The 20,433-nt window shown below is 49.0% G+C and overlaps 1 protein-coding gene across 1 annotated transcript in view; it reads right to left on the reverse strand.

The window, feature by feature from the left end:
* Positions 1–16,207, reverse strand: part of DMBT1 (deleted in malignant brain tumors 1) — a 29,753-nt gene extending 13,546 nt beyond the window's left edge. Inside the window, exons 1-5 of the mRNA XM_054163550.1 lie at positions 16,099–16,207; positions 14,564–14,887; positions 12,626–12,942; positions 3,104–3,152; positions 1,242–1,271 (exon numbers count right to left, since the gene is read on the reverse strand). Of these exons, the coding sequence (XP_054019525.1) occupies positions 1,242–1,271; positions 3,104–3,152; positions 12,626–12,942; positions 14,564–14,887; positions 16,099–16,207 (829 nt within the window). The remainder of the gene's footprint in view (positions 1–1,241; positions 1,272–3,103; positions 3,153–12,625; positions 12,943–14,563; positions 14,888–16,098) is intronic.
* Between the last annotated feature and the right edge of the window lie 4,226 nt (positions 16,208–20,433).

The raw sequence follows: 20,433 nt of genomic DNA on the forward strand, positions 1-20,433 counted from the left end.
CGCAGGATTAGGAAAGCAAAGCTGTTCTAAGCCAGTTCTATTTGCTTTCAGTCAGAGCCTGTCATCACACTGAGAGCATAACCATCAGCTGGGCATGTAATTCAGTAGGCTGAGTCCTGCCTCACATTTTGGAGGTGTCAAAAGAACAAGAGCTTGTGGTCATGCAAACACAGCACCTACTCTGACCCAGGAGGCAGAGGCAGGGGCTGGGGAAACAAAGCCAAGAGCAGAGAGAACAGGAGCAGCCAGAGCGAGAAAGTTCATCACCAAGCAAGCAAAGGACAGATGACTGCAGTGTGAATGGCCATAATGAGGCTTGAATAACTAGTCAGAGAAACTAGCTGCAATTATTCTATTTAGCTCAGAGTCACCTAAGTCACTTAGGAGATAGAAGCAGATAAAATGAGGAGAAAATCAATGACCAAAAAACCCAAGCAGCTGGACTAAAAGCATTTCATGTCTTTCATTACTTCTAGATGTCCCTCATTTGTCCACAGGACTGGATTACAAAAACTAACTTTGTGTTATATTTCATGAGGTTGCACATAGGATCAAGAAGGATCAAATAACAGAAGCAATATTAACTATATGGCATATGCATGAGTGCATGTTCTCTGGAATAGTTGTACAGTCGAAGAGAAATCAAACTCTTCCTTAAGTCTTAGGTCAGCTCTCTGCAGCTGCAAGAGCGACTCGTTCATAACATCCTCACAGCCACAGTTCCCACAGTGATACAAGGTACTGCAGACAAGTGTGAGCCTCTGGCAATAAAAGGAACTCCACAAAAATGGTTTAAATCCTTCTTACCACTCACCACTGTGGTGATCAGTTCAGCATTTTAGCAGAACAGCACTGTGCAATCTCTTTCATCCAATGCCCCTCTAATCATCTGCCCAAACCAGTAGCAGCAGGAACACACATGTGATTTCTGTCCATGGAATCGACAGAGGATCCCAACAGTCTTTACAGTTCTTTTTTTCCCCCCTGTGCCCTGGAACAAGTCTAAGTGCTTTACCTGATCTGACCTCCAGAAGTGCTGAACAGAAGAAGAGCAGCCAAGGCAGAATCATGGTGGTGCCCATCTCACCGAGCTGCGCTGACAGAAAGCACAGCCACCATATATACTCTCTCCTTCTGGAGGGGAGGGGCTCTATAGGTTTCTCTTTCCACTGCAGAACAATAAACCGAACACAGCCCTCTGGTCTGAAATGAAGCAAAGCCAAAACAAAATGAAACAATACGTGTTTGATTTGTTATTTCAGATTTGGTAACTTCCTGGGTTATCTAGTAGGATAATATCTCAAGAGCAACATTTTCCACTGCCTGGAAGGAAGTATTTGTGCTACCACAGATTTCACAATCATCTCACTGTACAAAGAAAATGATCTCCTGTCCACTGGAACAGGCTGCCCAGAGGGGGTTGTGGGGTCTCCCTCTCTGGAGATATTCAAGACCCACCTGGATGTGTTCCTGTGTGACCTGCTCTAGGTGATCCTGCTCTGGCAGGGGGTTGGACTGGAAGAGCTTTCAAGGTCCCTTCCAGCCCCTAACATTCTGTGATTCTGTGAGATTCAAAGAGACTTTTTGATTCTGGATGACCAATCTCAGTATTTTATGGTGAGATTCCTCGGTGGGTCTGGGGAAGGTAGTGGAATCTTGAAACCTCAGTGGGCTTCCCTCAGCCAAATAATAAAAATGCTTCATAACTTAGTGTTAAATGTTCCTAGGGAGCTATGAATGGCTTAGTGCTTCAGTATACTTAATATAAGACCTGATGGCCCTGTTCAAGTGTGACTGGGGGTAACCCATTCCATATAGGCTCTGCTAAGTTCAAGTCAACGCCTCATTCACTGGGAGGGTGTTAGAGGACAAGAAAGCCTCAAGGGAATCAGGGTCAACTGATAACTTATTGTGAAAGCTACACAAAAAAATTCAGTGGGGGATAGAATAGAATAGAATAGAATAGAATAGAATAGAATAGAATAGAATAGAATAGAATAGAATAGAATAGAATAGAATAGACCAGGTTGGAAAAGACCTTCAAGATCATCAAGTCCAACCTATCACCCAACACCATCTAATCAACTAAACCATGGCACCAAGTGCCGCATCCAGCCTCCTCCTAAACACCTCCAGGGATGGTGACTCCACCACCTCCCTGGGCAGCACATCCCAATGGCCAATCTCTCTTGTTGGGAAGAACTTTCTCCTCACCTCCAGCCTAAACTTCCCCTGGTGCAGCTTGAGACTGTCCTCTTGTTGTGGTGCTGGTTGCCTGGGAGAAGAGACCAACCCCCACCTGCGTAGTTATGCATAGTTAAGCAATTACAGAGGTTGCACCTTAACTTTGATGTTTCCTTTGAACCACCAAAAGGAGGGGAAAAAGGCTGAGATTTCTGTGAAGAATGTTCCTTGTTTCATTTTGTGTTGTGAGAATTACAGCTGTGCCATCCCTCGAAGAACGAGGCCAGAGTTTTTCCACAACATGAAATAAAGCTGAATTGTCCTTCATCACTGCTGCCAGAGTGGTTACTTTCCTCTCTTTCTGTGTTTTAACCACTTAATGAGAAAAAGCTGATAACCATCCCCACACTGAAGACCAAAGCATTGTTCCTCATCCGATTCTCACCTCTGCAGCCATCACATCTTGGATGGCATTAGCAGGAGCTTCAGTCTGTGGGACAAGTGCTGCCATGCACAAATGTATTCCCTCCAGGAGCAGTGATCAAGGATGAAACTAAAACCCAGGGGCCCAAAGGAAAATCCTCAAAGAAGACTAAAGTCCAGGAGCATCAAGAGAAAATGGGAATGACTTGTAAGGCCATTCCACAAAGGAAGAAGGAAGTGCAAATCACAGGAGGCCAAAGATAATGCTGGAAGCCTTGAAAGTGAATGCTGAGAAGGGTAAATATGTTTCTTTTTTATCCAAACAACCACATTAGCACATGAATGAGGAAATGTAGACAACACCTGGTGTTTGCTGTTCACACTCTTCATGTTTTGACATCTTGGCAAGAGGAAAAATCCACTGACCAACCAAGCACTGCAACCAGTGAAGCAAGAGTAAGAGGTGGACAGCAAATCTTCTCCAAGCTCTTGTAACAACTGTAAAGGGTGGTGAGGAAGGGGAACACAGAAGGGATTCCCAGGTGGTTCAGGTGAAAAATCCTTAACCCATCAAGCTGCCCAGGACAGTCTGGACAACAAACTTCACTACAATCTTCGCAAGGGAATTTTTGAGTGCAAAGATCCAAGCTCTAGGTATTTCTAAGGACCCTGATTATCAGCCAATCTCTGTGCAGCAGGAATAGCTCAATGTTACGTGCCAATTAATGTGAATTGTTCATGTGGATACTGCAGAGCATGTTTAATCCTCCCCACTGGCTGGCTAATCTCTTGCAGGAACACTTTTTTGCTGTCCAGGACTTCTTCTGGCAGCTTGAAGTGTTTCTCAGGGCATTACTCTGTGAAAGAAGCTTCACCAAGCTGTGACAGCACTTTCTGTTCTTCTGGCTGTTGTTAGGAGGCTTCTGCCTGGTTTAGTCAGGTCCAAATGGAAACCATTGAAAGGGCAAAAAATGTTAACCACCTTTCACCTCTGACTATGAGAAAGTACCTGCACTGCAGTAAGGGTATCCACAGACTTCTGCACAAAAGGGTGGTAGCCTGGGTCCATGAGGCAATGAGGCAGCTTAGTCCAAGTTAGCAGGCTGCTTGATGGCCTGCTGGCCTCTGTTATCTGTGTCAGGTGAAGCACATCATTACAGATTGATTTGCATTTGTTCAATGGGGAGGATGCAGGTGGGTCACAACTGCCCACCACTGAGAGTCAAACCCACTGGATTTACTAGTAGAAGGTTCCCTGAATGGGGGGCAGCAGGAGGTGAGAAGAAAGGTTCTTGGCAGAGGAATCATTCACCAGGCAAGTGTATTTTAGAGCACTCCTCTTTCCTCATTGTTAAATCAGATTTTCCTGAACCTGCATTTCTGCAGCACTTGGGAATCAAAGAAAATGTCAGGAAGCAAGGATGAGCCTGGGACACCAGCTGCTCAAGCAGTTCAGCAGCATTTTCTACAGCAGTATTTAATATGGAAACAACTGAACTTGGTACTCCTGCCTTGCATTCTGGTGCAAGGTTTGTGGAGGTCTGAGAAGACAGCTCTGAACAGCACAGGCACATTGCAGATTGCAGGCACCAGCACCCCAGGTCTGGGATCTTACTGCTTCTCTGATCACAATTGTATTCAGAAACTAGGAGAAGTACAAAAGTGCCATCAAGCTATGTCCTGAAAGCGGTGGGGAAGGAATACCACAACAGCAAGGCCACAGCAGGAGCAGGGTCAGGAGAGAAAAGAGAAGGTCTGGGAAGAGCAGGGGAGAAGGTCCTCTTCTAGAGAAGTAGGAAAGCCCAGGTCCAGGAAAGCCTTCACTCTGCTGAGCAGGTTGCTGGATTCCTCTAAGCCTGGACAATGTCTGGTCCTCAGAACAGGACTAGGTGAAAGGCAGGGCAGCCTCCCGGATTGCTCTGCCCTTCAAAGGTGGCTGTAGGCAGAGAGGGGAGGACCCTCCCTCAGTTCTTGGTGCTCATGTGTGGACAACAAAATCCATTTGCACTTTCTGTGGGCAGTGTCAGTTCCCCCTTGTACGGTCCCTTCTCCAAAGCATGGAGAGGTGACAGGAGATCTGCCTGGAGACACCAGGAAACGGCAGCTTGGGGGAAAAAATGGTACAGGCTGCGATGATGATTCCTGTCAGAGCTGCCCACATCCTTCTCATCAGGTCAGGATGTCACCCTGGAGCACAGCTCACCTTCCTTACACGTCACTGCTTCGCCTCTGGCTCACCCCACACGTTGTACATTACACCATTCCCAACCAACTTCCCTCTCTCATAGCTGGCTAGAAAATAGGAAAGTTGAAAGAAGAGCATTTCTCAATCCAATGCTAATGACCTTCTGACCTGTAGCAAGCAGCACCTTCCAGTTTCTGTTTTTATTGCCTGCTCACATGGTGACAGGGGAGAGGTCCCACTGCCACTTGCACACATTCTCTGCCCACCACCACCCCCAGAGCAGGGGCAGAAATGCATGGGAAGGAGGGCAGGAATCACTGCCTGGCACAGCTGCCTTGTCAGAAGCCACCCTCTCTAACCTGGCCAGTGGAGGTGGCACGTTTGCAGGTTCCATATCCCCCACCTCACCCCCCCAGAAAAGAAAAAGTATTGCTCAAAAAACTGCTTGGTTTTTTTCCCCCCCTGCATTTTTAATTGCATATTTACACAACATATTTGATCACAGTCATCCTTGCACAAAGTCCTGGATATGGACTGCATTTTCTCAGAGAAATGTGAAGAACCATACCCCCCAAAATATGGAACTCTGCACAGGAGCAGTTCCTTACATGCAGTCCCTGTGCACCTTCACTCATGGCTTATCACTGAGGGGGTTTTACCACAAGGACACAATTTTCTTGGACTGAATTCCATCTGCATAGCAGCAATGGCAAAAGAAATCAGCTCTTCTCAAGCCATCTAAATCAGTCTTCTCAAGCCAGACACTCAACCAGGAGCTCAGCTGAGATGCTCTGACATGTCCAGCAATGAAGGTGGCAGCTCTCTTGGATGCTGGGATGCAAAGATAGACTCTTCTTCAGGCCTTAGATGTGTTTGGACTTGAAGACTGTAAAGCCAAACTCCTTTGTGAGTCCAGTTTGTGGTAAGTCCATTGTTCCGTTGTGTGTTACATCCTTCAGACAAGATCTGGTTGGTGGAACAGTCATCTAAGAGCTGTCTTCTACACAGGCTGCAAAACCAAGGAAAGAAGCGGGGGGGTGGTGAAAGCATCCTTCCTCCTGCACATCTTGGGTTGCTTCTCACATGATCTGGTAGGGGATGGGTTCCTGCAGCTTTCGTTTCAAAAGGAATCCTCCTACTGTGAGAACAGCAGCGACCACCACCACGGTGGGCACCACCACCATGGTGGGCACCAGCACCAGAGGAGCCTGGGAGCCAGCAGCAGGCTCGGAGCTCTCCGGCTCTGCTTGCACCTGGATGTCAGAGACCGGCTCTGTGCATAAAAGGAAAGAGAGAGGCTTAGATTTGTTTGGCTGAGCTAGTTAATTTCAAAGGTAAAGTGCAGTTAAAGTGTTGCAATCTGGAGCTGATCGGAAACTGAATGCTTTTGTTACAGATTGTTTCACAAATGGTTCTGTGGCCACGGAGAGCAAGAAACGAAAGTGCAGCTAAGAGTTTGTGATGGTTTTACCCTCAAAGACCGTAAGATGCTGGATTCTGATAGAGGAAACAGCAGCAACGGGTCACTGGAAGACAACATTTCCGAGGGGACCTGCAGATTGGTTGTTAATAGATAAGAGAGCTGGCAATCAGGCACAGCCAGCCTTGAAACAACGGTGTAAACCCTGCAGGGAGATGAGTTCCACTTCAGCCTTCCTCCTATAGAGCTGCACCTTGACAGGTGCAGGATCTAAACTGTGATGGAAAGGAAAGGGCTTGTAAACCTGCCAAACCATTTTTACCCCCCATCAGAGTTAGAGCAGAGCTGTGAATCAGCCAGGAAGGGAGCATTTGAGAGCTGGGTGTCACTGCTGAGCCGGCGTGCAAACACTCGGAGTCCGAGGTTGTTAGTTAATCCAACTCACCAGCGTTCCTCTGCCCGGTGAGACCTTCCTGGAGCTTGACAGGGCCAACAACAGCATGCACTGTTTCATGAGCAGAATCTGTATTCCTCTTGGACCTGCTAACACAGCCCTGATAGCAGCGGGAGGAGTAGTCATACTGCCTGCACACCAGCAGCTGACACTGCAGGTACACTGCTGGGTAGCGGTTCACGAAGGAGAAGGCTTTAAAGCCAAAGCGAGCGGTGCTGCTGTATGGGGAGTAGTAAGAGGAGTAGGTAGGATCCTTAATGCACCTGGGAAGATGATATAAAGCATTAGCTGCTGGGAACAGAAACACTCTCACACTCTCTCTCTGCAGTATGGTTTGAGTTTAAATATAGAATCACAGAGCAGAGTCATGAAATGGTTTGCGTTGGAAGGGACCTTTAAAGGTCATCTAGACCAAGCCCCCTGCCGGGATAGCTTCAGCTTGAGCAGGTTGCTCACATTCAACCTGGAATGTTTACAGGGATGGGGCATCTACCATCTTTCTGGGCAATCTGGGCCAGTGTCTCACCTCCCTAGGACAAAAAAGTTCTCGCTTCTATCCAGCCTAAATCTCCCTCTTCTCCTGTCACAGCAGGCTCTGCTAGGAAGTCTGTCCCCAGCTTTCCTATAGGTTGCCTTAAGTTCTCCCTGAAGCCTTCTCTTCTCCAGGCTGGGCAATTCCAACTCTTTCAGCCTTCCTTCCAGCTGTTCCAGCCCTCTGATTATTTTTGTGGCCTGCTCTGGACCCATTCCAACAGGTTCATGGCCTTCCTGTGCTGAGGGCTCCAGAGCTGGACCCAGCACTGCAGGTGAGGTCTCACCAGAGCAGAGATACCAAGGATTGGCCTGACCCAGGTGTGGGACTATGAACATGTCATGAGCCTGACTCAGCAGTAGGTTCCTACACTGCTGTTCCTGATGTGAACACCCACCAGGGAGGCAGAGAAATTCAAATCCCACCGAGCAGAGAAGGGGAATAAAGTAGCATGAGTCTCCCATGCCTGGAACACTGAGAGCCATGCTTAGAACCAGAGAGTGATAGGAATATTTCAGTTGGAAAAGACCTTTCAGATCATCCAGTTCAGCCATTCTCTAGCTCCACCACGGCTGGGGCTAAACCATGTCTCTCAGCACCACATCTCTGTGTCTCTGATACACCTGCAGGGGTGGGGATCAAACCACCTCCCTGGGGAGCCTGTTCCTGGGTTTGACAACCCTTGTACTTTTATGCTCCTTGTTCCCTGTGGGTTTTGCACTCTTTATAACAATCCACAACTTTTCCACTCCAAATCTAAAGGCACATTTTGTATCTAACTAAGCAAAATGGTTTAAATGTCTGGAACAGTAAGAACAAGTTAAGGAATTTATCAACTTATCTCTTTTAAAACAGACTGGTTTGTGTTCTGGTTATGTTGTTGCAAAGCTCTGGAATTCTGATGTACAGAAATGTAGAGCCCTTGGCATCCCTACACTCGAGGCATCTGTTTCAGACTTCTCTCTCCACACTGCCTGCCTGGGTGCTTGACTGCACCTGCTGAATGAGAGGTCTTTGTCCTGTTAGATTTTTCTCCAGGCTTTGCCAAAAAGTCTTCCTTAGAAATATATTCTCTCCTGTGAAGACAGATTGACACAGTTGGGGCTATTCAATCTGAGAAGAAATGGCTCTGAGAACACTTCATTATGGCCTTCCATTATCTGCAGGGGCTACAAGAAAGCTGGGCAGGGACTTTTGAGGGTGTCAGGGAGGGATAGGACTGGGGGGAAGGAGCAAAACTAGAAATGGGGAGATTGAGGTTGGATGTTAGGGAGAAGTTGTTCCCCATGAGGGTGGTGAGAGCCTGGCACAGGTTGCCCAGGGAGGTGGTGGAAGCCTCATCCCTGGAGGTGTTTGCAGCCAGGCTGGATGTGGCTGTGAGCAACCTGCTGTAGTGTGAGGTGTCCCTGCCCATGGCAGGGGGGTTGGGATGGTCCTTGAGGTCCCTTCCAGCTCTAACAATTCTGTGATTCTGTATTTGTGTTGAGAATTGCAACCAACATGTGCTGGCCCCAGATAACCTCCCTCATAAATCAGGCACTCTCAGAAGTATGCAGACAGACACCAAAAGTAATTCTTTAGCAAGTTCTTACCCACTTCTGATCAGCTCATAGGTCCCTGTCTCAAAATTGTTAGGGTCAGGCGACGCCACACACGTGTCCACAGACAGCAGCAGACCTGTGTCAGAGCTGTTAAGAGAGGCTTGAAGGAACAAGCTCTGGTTCAGGCCAACATAGTATGGGAAGTCCTGCACTGGCCGGCGGAAGGATGAGGACTCGTACAAGGTCAGGTTGACGTCGTATCTGCCGTACTGGGTTTCATTGACATCCATGACATCGTCATCTGCAATGTACATCACTTGCACCCAGGTGTTCTGCAGCATTTTGCAGTTGAAGTGGAAGTGAAGGTCCTTTTCCCTCTTGATGATCTTGCCCCCAGGAGCAGGCACTTTTATCACGTTGGAGTAGGTGATGGTTTCACCATCGCCCTGTTCGACACATGAGATGAGCATCACATTATCCCCTGCAGCCATGCTCACGGCAGGCACTGTGGTGAACCTCTGCATGTGCCAGGTCCTGGCCTTAGAAAACATCCTCAACCCCCCAGGTGGCCTGCATGGGATTGCTCACTTTACTGCCTCCTCTACTTTGTTCTCTAGAACACCACTGTGAAATGGACACAGGGGTTGCCTGAACTGGGGGAAGGGTAAGTAGGAATTATGTAATGCAGCATAGGGAAGGGATTGTGCCCCTCTGCTTGGCACTGGTGAGGCTGCCCCTCACATACTGCATTCAGTTTTGGACCCCTGCTACAGGAAAGACATTGAGGGGCTGGAGCATGTCCACAGAAGGGCAACAAAGCTGGTGAAGGGTCTAGGGAATAAATCTTACGATGAGCACCTGAGGGAACTGGGATTGCTTAGTGCAGAGGAGAGGAGGCTGTGGGCAGACCTTCCCTGAAGAGAGGTTGTAGTGAGGTGGGGGTTGGTCTCTTCTCCCCAGTATAGGTGATAGAACAAGAGGAAATGGCCTGAAATTGTGCCAGGGGAGGGCTAGGTTGAAGAGGAGGAAAAATCTCTTTGCGGCAAGAGTGGTCAGGCATTGGAACAGGCTGCCCAGGGAGGTGGTGGAGTCCCCATCCCTGACGCTGTTCAAGGAGTATGGCACTTTGGGACATGTTTAATAGCTGTGGTGGTGTTAGGTTGAAGGTGGGACTCGATCTTAAACATCTCTCCCAGGCAAAACAACCCCCTGGTAGGCTCCAGAGTCACCCACTGCTTCTCTGTGCTTCGCAGTACCTGTGGGCTGCAACGCCCCTCGCACTCCCTGCCGCTTTTCCAGGCGCCTGTTAAATTCCCACACCCAGACTTGGAGAGCTCTCCAAAACACCGACACCAACCTCTCTTCGTGTCCCACATCCGTTGTATGGCACGTTGAATATCACCTCAGCTGAGGTAACTGTTGGCCTGCAGTAGGAGTCAGGCAAGCTGATGTTCCACACCGAGTAGCCCTGGGACTCCAGGCGGCGTCTGTCCAGAGCCACGCGCATGTAGCTCGACAAGCACACAAGGGCTAGGGGCGAAAACCAGCAGTTATTGGTAATTCTGGGCACCTGATCACACTTGCATGTTACAGCTCCAACAAATGCAGTAGCTGCTGCCATTGAGAAGAGAGTTCATAAGCCCAACCATGTACTTCTTCCCTTTAGCCTTAGCTGTGATTGGCAACAGCTCCTGACAAGCTCCAGCTCACCTTCAGTGACTCTGCTAGCAAAAATACATAGCCTGCAACGGGCTTCTGCCTCCAGACTGTGCCACCAAAGCTGCTTCTAATTCCTGAATTAGAATTCAAAAGATACTGTGAAAAGCATAGGGCTAAATGCTGGCTTGCAGAAACACTGCTTGGGTGGGAGGAGGTCCTGAAACCATCTTTGTGATGGTTCACTGAGGCCACGACATGAAAAGCAATGATCCCAGCGAGAGTTTGGCCTTGGGTGTAGTGACATAATGACAGGGACCTACTAACAAAGACGGCAGAGCTGGATGTGATGGCCACTGACTGTGCCTGAGGAGGCTGTGGGTGCACATTGAATACGTTTTGCTGCTGGGGCTGCAGCACTGGAACTGGTTGCCCCTCTAGAGAAGTGACTTTGACAATTTCATCCTTTGAATGTTTCTAAAGACTCAAGTAAATAAATTTATAATGGGCCAGTGGTGCTGGCCATAGCTCTGCTTTGAGGGGTTGGACTAGGAGGCCTCTGAAGGTCCTTTCATAACAATAGCTCTGTGATTCTATGACAATCTGTCCACAAAAGTAGAAAAAGGATGCAGGAATAATGATGTGTTGAGGAGAAATAAGAATACAGCTTGCCCATGGCACAAAACACCTAAAGGGAATTATTTTGGTTCTTGAAGGTCTTCCTAAAATGGAAAACAATACTGGCTGTCTGAAAGTGATTGGTCAGTAAGCAGTTCTGAAAGTCAAGCAGGAGTGGCCTCTGCTGGGGATTTCTGCAGCAGCCTTCACACATCCTTATTCAGCAAACAAAAGCAGGGTATGAAAACTTCTGAGCAAGGAAAACATTACAGAGAGAGCTGAAACTTACAGAAGTTCTTGTCTGCTGGGAAGGACTGGTAGTGAGCACGAAACCACTGACTGGAGTACCTGGAGTCACTGTGAAATCTGACAGTCATGAGGTTTGAGGACGATGTGTAGCTGGGATAAGAACTGGAACAGATTTTCCCAAGCAGAGGGGAAGTGTTGGGTGGCCCATCGTGGACCTCGATGTAGGCACTCTGGCATCCACCTTGCAAGCTGAGGAAGGAACAACAAAAAGCATTTGGTAAGCTTGGTGTTGGAAGTGCTGAACAAAGCATCACCTCTCGCAGATCCCATGCAGCATTTATAATTCACCTATGAACACGGGAACTGTGGATGTAGCTGAGATCTGGAACCTGTTCACTGCCCAGGCAGAAGGAGTTTTACTTACTGAACATTCCAAAAACTGAGGCTGATGCGGAAATTATTTGCTGCCTGTATTTCCCACAAACAATCTGCATTAGCAGAAGGGTTTGAAGGACTCTCAAATACTCCAGAGGAATTAAAGAGCAAGCCACCACAATTGTATTTCCTAGCTGGAAAACAAACAAACAAACAAATCAACAACAACAAAAAGAGGGAAAAAAATCAAGAAATAAAATACATTTGCATTTAACTTAACTTCTGATCAAATGAAAACACTTTGCAGGTGCAACAGCAGCTTGTATCTCTAGAGAGGCTGAACAATAAGCTACAAGTGTGATGATCTCTGCACAGACCTCTGACTGTCCCTTGCCATTTTGCCATTGATAGGCTAAAGGCAGAGGTGGATGAGAGCAAGCAAGAGCTGCTGGCCCAGGGAACGTGAAAAGTGGAGAAGGAAGACTGCCCACAGGCAACACACTCTGGAATCCATGGCAGGCAACAGAGCCATAGAGACAAAGGGAGCTGATGTGTAGGACGTGAAGAGACAGAGCCAGCAGTGATTTCTTCCAAAAGCACTGTGGGCAGCAAGTGCCACAACCCCAAGCCGTGCAGCACCAACTACTGCAGGTGCAAAGGAAGGCAGCAAAGAGAAGCAAGCAGCAGCAAAGAGCAGACTCACGTGGAGAAGTTGATGGTTCAGGGGTGGTGTGTCTTGCATCTGTGAGGGAAGGAAGAGGAAGAAACAAGTGAGGGCCTTGTGGGTGAAGGAGCATGGCCAGGTTTCCCCCAGCACTGAGGCTGTTGGTGCCACCTTGTCATGTGGGTGACAGAGGCATTGAGAGTCTCTGCAGGGTGGGAGGAATGAAAGCAATCTTTGAACATATCTATCTCCAGCACACAGCCAAGTGTGGCTAGAAAGGGTCACTGTTTGAACGTGTGCCAGCACTTAGGAGGCACAAGCAATGGTACCTGAGCACACAACTCCAGCATCTTCATGGTGGCCACAGTTGTGGATGCCCCAGCCGTTGTGCCTGCACTGGAAGAGGGAGGACTCATTGCCTGTGCAGTACACATCATCCAGGTAGATGTTGCCAGAGCCTTGTCCAAAGTAGGCATTAGATGGTGCAGAAAGAGCAAAGCCACATCCTAGCTGCCTGCAGACCACCTGGGCATCACTCAGGTCCCAGCTGTCATCGCAGACGGTGCCCCAGCTCCCATTGGTGTAAATCTCTACGCGACCTTCACAGTGGTTCGTGCCATTCACCAGGCTCAGGGAGGCACCTTGGGAAAGGGGAGAGAGGGAGGAGATGGGAAAGCCATCTAGCACTCTGCTGCCTTCTCTCAGCATGGCACTGCCACACTTGCTCAGTTTCAGGCCACCAGAACGGCCACCTTCAGCTCAGTTAGGCTGTTTGCTTCTCTGGCTGTGCTCTGCCACGGGCAAGAGCAATCCCCACCCTGTGAGCCCCAGAAGTAGTGGCCTTGAAAATCATGACAAGTTCAGACCCACCTGGAGGAACTGTGAAGCTGGCTGGGGTTGTCATCGTGGCACCTGTATTGGAGGAAGAGAAAGAAACAAGTGAGGAGCTTGTGGGTGAGGGAGCAGGGCCAGGTTTGCTCGCAGCACTGGGGACGTTGGTGCCACCCTGTCAGATGGCAATGCAGAGCCGGAGGGATTCTGCAGGGTGGTCTTCCACAGTGGGAACCATGAAGATCATAGAATCTAGAATGCTAGAATCACTATGGTGGGGGTTAAAAGGAACCTCTGGAGGTCATCTAATCCAACCCTCCCTTTCAATGCAGGCATGCCTTGATTAGGTTGCACAGGAACACATCCAGGTGTGTTTATAGAGTCCAGAGAAGCAGTCTCCACCACCTCTCTAGGAATGCTGTTGCAGTGCTCTGACACCCTCAAAGTAAAGCAGTTTCTGCTTAAGTTCACAGAATCACTGAATGCATTGGGTTGGAAGGGACCTACAAAGGTGATCTTGTCCATTTCCCCTGCAGTGAGAAGGGACATCTCCAAGCAGATCAGGTTGCTCAGGGGCTAACCAACTTTGACCTTGAGTGTCTCCAGGGATGGAGGCTCCACCTCATCTCTGGGCAACGTTTTGCACTATTTCACCCCTCTTGTTGTAACAAACTTACTCCTTATGTCCAGCCTAAAGCTACTCTGCTCTGTTTTCAAACACTTGCCTCTCATCCTATCACTCCAAGCCCTTCAAAAAAGTCCCTCCACAGCCTTCCTGTAGGTTCCCTCCACATACTGAAATGCAGCTATAAGATCTCCCTGGAGCCTTCTATTTCTTGAAGAGCCCCTACTCCCTCAGCCTGAGTTCAAGTGACACCTCCTGTGTGCTAGTTTGTACCTGCTGCCCCTTGTCTTACCACAGGGCACCACTGAGAAGAGCCTGGCCCCATCCTCACGACCTTCACTCATTAGATATTGCTACACACTGATCAGATCCCCTCTGAATCTTCTGTTCTCCAGGCCAAAGAGGCCAAAGCCTCTTAATCTCTCCCCATAAGAGAGTTCCTCCAGTCCCCTAATCATCCCTGTGGCCTGCTTTGGACTCTCACCAGTAGTTTGCCTTCCCTCTTGAACTGGGCAGCCCAGAATTGGACACAGTACCCCAGGTATGGCTTCCCCAGGGCAGAGTAGAAGGGGAAGAGAATCTGCCTCGACCTGCAGGCCACATGTGTCTTGTTGCAGCCCAGGAGACCACTGGTGTGCTTGGCCTCTAGGGCACGTGGCTGGCTGACGGGGAACTTGTCCGCCAGCAGCAGCAGAAGCTTCTCTGCAGAGCTGCTTTCCACAGCTTGGAACACAATGTCTGAACACACAGCCAAGTGTGGCTAGAAAGGGTCACTGTTTGAACGTGTGCCAGCACTTAGGAGGCACAAGCAATGGTACCTGAGCACACAACTCCAGCATCTTCATGGTGGCCACAGTTGTGGATGCCCCAGCCGTTGTGCCTGCACTGGAAGAGGGAGGACTCATTGCCTGTGCAGTACACATCATCCAGGTAGATGTTGCCAGAGCCTTGTCCAAAGTAGGCATCAGATGGTGCAGAAAGAGCAAAGCCACAATCCAGCTGCCTGCAGACCACCTGGGCATCGCTCAGGTCCCAGTAGTCATCGCAGACGGTGCCCCAGTTCCCATTGGTGTAAATCTCTACACGACCTTCACAGCGGTTCTTGCCGTTCACCAGGCTCAGGGAGGCACCTTGGGAAAGGGGAGAGAGGGAGGAGATGGGAAAGCCATCAATGGTCCCTTCAACCCTCTCCAAATGAAGTGCTTTCCCTTAAGAAAGTCTGTGTAAAGCCATGCTTTTGGGTCACACTCTTATGCTTATGGAACACAGAGTTTATTCTAATCACCCCTCCCCTGAACAGTCCTCTGAAATTCACCTCAGGCTGCTTTTGAAGGTCTCCAGAGGATAGTGCTTGGTGCCATGGGTTAGTTGTTTAGGTGGGTTGGATTGGTTGATGGGTTGAACACAATGGTCTTGAAGGTCTCTTCCAACCTGGTCTGGTCTGGTCTGGTCTGGTTTATTCTATTCTATTCTATTCTATCCCATCCCATCCCATCCCATCCCATCCCATCCCATCCCATCCCATCCCATCCCATCCCATCCCATCCCTTGGGCAGCCTCTTCTAGCGCTGTCACCCTCACAGGAAAGGTTTTCCTCATGTTTAAGTGGAACCTCCTCTCTTGCCATTTGTACTCACTGCCTCTTGCCCTATGGCTGGGCACCACTGAAAAGAGTCTGGCTCCATCCTTCTGACTCTAAACCTTTAGCTGTTGATCAGCATTGATTAGATGTCCTCTTGGTCTTCTCCATGATATAGAGTCCCAAGTCTCTCAGCCTCTCCTCTTAAGAGGGATGCTCCAGTCCCCTAGTCACCTTCAACCACATGCTTGAAAGTCTCAAGGACACAACTGTGAGCAAAACTCACCCCTCTGGGCCTTGGTGACAGCACAGAGGGAGGCAACCCTCTTGTGCTTCTGCTAAATTGTAGGAACTTAATTAAGTGCTGAGTGCTTTCAGGAGGTTGGATTTGAAGTCCTTTAAAGCAAATATGCCTTGCAGCCAAAGCAGCCCTATTCCCGCTTCATCCCCTGCTGCAAATCACAGCAGCTTAAGAGCAAAGTTTTTCAGTAGTATTTTCATGGTAGCATTCTGATTTTATTTCATTTGGTTTAACCTGCAGCCCAGTGAGAGCAGCATCCATTGCACTGCACTACAGTGACTTCAGCAGGAGGGGATGGTTAACCATGACATTGGTGGGTCGGGGTTTTAAGGAGACAGCCTGATGCAGTCTCACTGCAGGCTGCTTTACAGCTAAGCTCTGCAGAAAGAAGCTGACTAAATTAGCTCTTGAGCAGAATGCATGGAACCAAAGTAGAGAGCAAGCCCTGCCCTTACTCCTACCTTCTTTGGAAGAATGCTCCTGCAAGGTGTCAGGTTGTTCATCCGAGGTGGCATCCAGCAGTGCTGTGTTTAGGAGCAGCAACCACAGCAAGGGGATGGTGGTACCCATCTTGTTAAAAGGTGGCACTAAGGCACAGCATCAGAATTTATACCCTGCTGCTGCAGAAGAGTGAAGCTGCCCAGGGCAGTCTGGCCAATGCTGTGTCTGGTTTCTTGTGCAATACTTTTATGGCTACCTGATCCCTGCAGGGTGATTACGTCAAGCTGCCGTTTGCTGACAGCTTTTCTGACTGCCCACGTTAGAAATTGTCTTAGCTGGGTGTGCAGGCCCAGCACCACCTTTGGCACCAGGCTGGGGTAGCTGTGTGTTTCTTTGCCCTCACCAGCCCAGTTTTATTTATTTACTGCTCACAGCTAGTGGTTTGATTAAGTAGATTGCAGTCAAAGTGATGCCGGGGACAGAGTAGCCAGGCGGAAAGAGACCTGGGGGGTAGTGGTTGACAGCAGCTGAACATGAGCCAGCAGTGTGCCTGGGTGGCCAGGAAGGCCAATGGCATCCTGGCCTGCATCAGGAACAGTGTGGCCAGCAGGAGCAGGGAACTCATTCTGCCCTGTGCTCAGCACTGTTCAGGCCACACCTTGAAAACTGTGTCTGGTTCTGGGCTCCTGAATTCAAGAAAGATGTTGAGATGCTGGAAGGTGTCCAGAGAAGGGCAAAAGGGCTGGAGAGTGGAACAGTGGAACAGGTTGCACAGGGAGGTGGTTGGGGTCCCATTCCTGGAGATATTCAAGGTGAAGGCTTGATGGGGCTCTGGGCAACCTGATCTAGTTGAGGATGTCCCTGATGACTGCATAGAGGTTTGGGCTGGATGACCTTTGGAGGTCCCTTCCAACCCAGACCATTCTGTGGTTCTATAATTCCATGATTCCAGCCTTCCTCCTGCAGGAAAGCACAGCTTGGGTCTGAGGGGAGTAAAGAGTCCTCTTTCTGCAAAGTTTCACAGCACTAGAACAGAGGAAAGAAAGACAAAAGGCCAGAGTGCAGAAACAGCATCAGAAGCTGTCAAAGCAGTCGCTGAGAAGAGCAAACCGGAGGACAATGGTAAATAAAACTGATTGTATTCAGATGTTAATAAAGAAATGTAAGCTGAACATTGCTATTCACAGCTCTGCTGCTCAGGACTTCCTGACAGCAGCAAAAACGCCGTGTGCTCAGTGGAGCAATCCCACACCACCACTGAGAAGGGGCTATGGGGTCAGAACCTTGCCTCATGAGAGCTAAACAAGGAGCCCAAGTGCCTGGAAAGCAGTTTTGCAGGAAAGGGGCTAGGGGTTCTGGGGAAGGAATTGACCATGAACCAGCAATGTGTTGCTGGAGCAAAACCAGCCAGTGGCCTCTTGCACCTGCCAGCAGGTCAGTGGAGGTGATCCCCCCTCTCTGCTCAGCACCAGTGAGACACATGTGGGGTGCAGGGTCCAGTTTGGGCTCCCCAGTATGAGAGAGATGTGGAAGAGTTTGCCCAGAGGGGCTATGGAGTCTCCTTCTGCCAAGAGATTCAAAAGCTGAGTGGATGTGATCCTGTGCAACCTGATCAAGGTGTACCTGTCAGCAGGGGGCTTGGACTGGATGATCTCCAGAGGCCCCTTCCAAACCCCTACCAGCCTGTGATTCTGTGTGGCGTGGACATACTAGAGGAAGCCTAGCAAAGAGCTGCTGAAATGATTGAGACTGGAAGATCTCTCATACAAGGAGAGGCCCAGAGAAGAGAAGGCTATGGGGAACCTCATAAATGTGTACCAGTACCTGATGGGATGGAGTAAATCAGAGAAGGGGATCACAGAATCAGTTTGCTTGGAAAAAAACCCACACCTTAAGATCATCAAATCCAACCATGTGGTGCTAATCCATGTCCCTCAGTGCCACATCTCTGCCTCTTCTAAACACCTCCAGGGATGGGGATTCAACCACCTCCCTGGGGAGCCTGTGCCAGTGCTTGAGAACCTTTCCAGACAAGAAGTTTTTTCTCATATTTGCTTTAAACCTCTCCTGCTGCAAGTGAAGGCCATTTCCTCTTGTCCTAAAGACAGAGCCAGGCTCTTCTCAGTGGTGCCAGCAGGCATGAACTGAAGTGCAGTAAGTTGCATCTAAACATAAGAACACAGGAACTTCACTGTGAGGGTGATCAAGCCGTGGAATAGGTTACCCAGAGACGTTCCATTCCCTCCATTCTTCAAGGCATCCAAACCCAGCTGAACAGAATCATGAGCAATCTGCTTTCTCTGAGCCTGCTTTGAGGAAGGGGATAGATTAGAGAATCTCCAGAACATCCAGCCCTTGCTGGTCAGTGGCACAGTAAACCCTAAAGTCTATGGATGACACCATGGATATTCAGGAACAGAGGAGGACTAAATGTGCTGTGGTTAAATTGCACAGAACCACAATGTTTAGAAAAGATCTTTAAGACCATCAGATACAACCATCAGCTAGCTCTACCAGGGCCACCACTACACCATATGCTGGAGCACCATCTAGACAACCTTTAAACACACCCAGGGCTGATGAATTACTGAGGGTTATCCACCACAATTAACTCTGCCAGCATGGTTCTTTGACACTAACTGCTGCTGGAGTTCTTGCCAGGCCTTATCTCTTCCAGCTTACTCTTGCACTTCTGGCGTTGCCAGGAAAGGCTCTTTGGCTTGTGTGAGGGTCTGTGCCTCCGGCTTTGGGAACAGGCACCTTTGATTTACAGCATCCTGGGTACAAAGTGTCTCAGATAACCTCTCCTTTCTGTTTCATGTTCTGAGATCAGAGCAGAAGGAAGTTTGCAGAAAAATAAAGCCCCATAAACACCTGTGAAGAACCTGGGGGGTGAGGCTGCACTCCTAATAGCTGCTTGGCAATCCTCTGCTATTCTCACAGCAGCAGGAAACAGAAACTGCTGCCTCGGCTCTTGACCACGGACCACTGATATCAAGTACATGGGAGCAAATCTTTCTTATTGTGATAGCAAAGTTTTCAGGAACATGAAACCTAAAGGTTTCTTTAAGGAGATCATCCTTGGGTAACTCAGGATATGAGAGGTCAGCTGTTCCCTGGAACACCTGCTCTCTACATCTGGGTCAAAGAAACAGACATGAGCTTCTCTGTGCCAGTTCAACGAGAACTGCAGGTCCCAACTGCTGAAGACCGAAGTTTTCAAGCACAGTTGTCATTCTCTTTTGGTAGCACTGGGGGCTGTTAGAGACATTTTTGGACGCTCTGTGAGTTTCCCTGCACCATCTGCCAGTTTCAAGGACCATCCTACATTTGCAGACCTTGGGTGGCCAGGGTCCTGCAAGGACGATTGGGGAACACGTAGCCCAGCAGCCATCAAGGCTGCAAGACAAGACGGGAGCCTCTCTGCATTGGTGTGACCAGGCCTGCACTTCTTTCACAACATGACACATTGCATTTTGGTCACATTCTGAATGAAGGTCCTCAGTGGTCAGAACAGCCTACCTTTGAGAGGTTTCTGGAGCAGAGCAGGAGTGCAGCCTTGGTGAATGCTACTTGTGGGCAGTATCTGCTCCTGTCTTACACTAATCATAGAATCACAGAACTGTTTTGGTTGGAGAACACCTTTAAGAGAATCACGTCCAACCATTCTCTAACTCTGCCAGTCTGGTGCTAATCCATGTCCCTCAGCACCACATCTGTGTCTTCTAAACACCTCTAGGGATGGGGATTCAACTACCTCCCTGGGCAACCTGTGCCAGTGTTTGAGAACCCTTCCAGTAAAGAAGCTGCTTCTATAACATCCAACTTAAACCTGCCCTGGTGCAACTTGAGGCCATTTCTTCTCATCCTATCCCTTGTTACTAAAGAGAAGAAACCAACCACCCCCTGGCTCCCACCTGCATTGAAGAAGTTGCAGAGAGTGAGGAGGTTTCCCCTCAGCCTCCTTTTCTCCAGGCTATACAAGCCCAGGTCCCCCTCAGCTGCTCCTCACTAGCCCTGTTCTCCAGAGCCCTTCAGCAGCTTTGTTGCCCTCCTCTGGACCTGCTCCATGACCTCCATGTCTATGTTTTTTTTCAGCTGTCTTCTTTCTTACTGCTTTATACCTGATCCTCAGGAGCAGTTTTTGCCTTCCAGCCTCTTTTTATACTTCTCTCTTCACATCATCCTTAGTTCTTTGAAGGATTTTCAGTTGAGTGATTTCTAGTCTTCAAGCAATACCAACTTCCATTCTAAACTATACCAGCTCTGGGGGGAGCCTGAGGCAGGTGGCTACTGAAGGAGGAAGCTGGCTACTGTGAACCAAGAAGAAAACTTGGCTCCAAGACTTCCAAGTC

Source organism: Dryobates pubescens, chromosome 8 (assembly GCF_014839835.1).
Source record: "Dryobates pubescens isolate bDryPub1 chromosome 8, bDryPub1.pri, whole genome shotgun sequence".
Lineage (NCBI taxonomy): Eukaryota > Metazoa > Chordata > Aves > Piciformes > Picidae > Dryobates > Dryobates pubescens.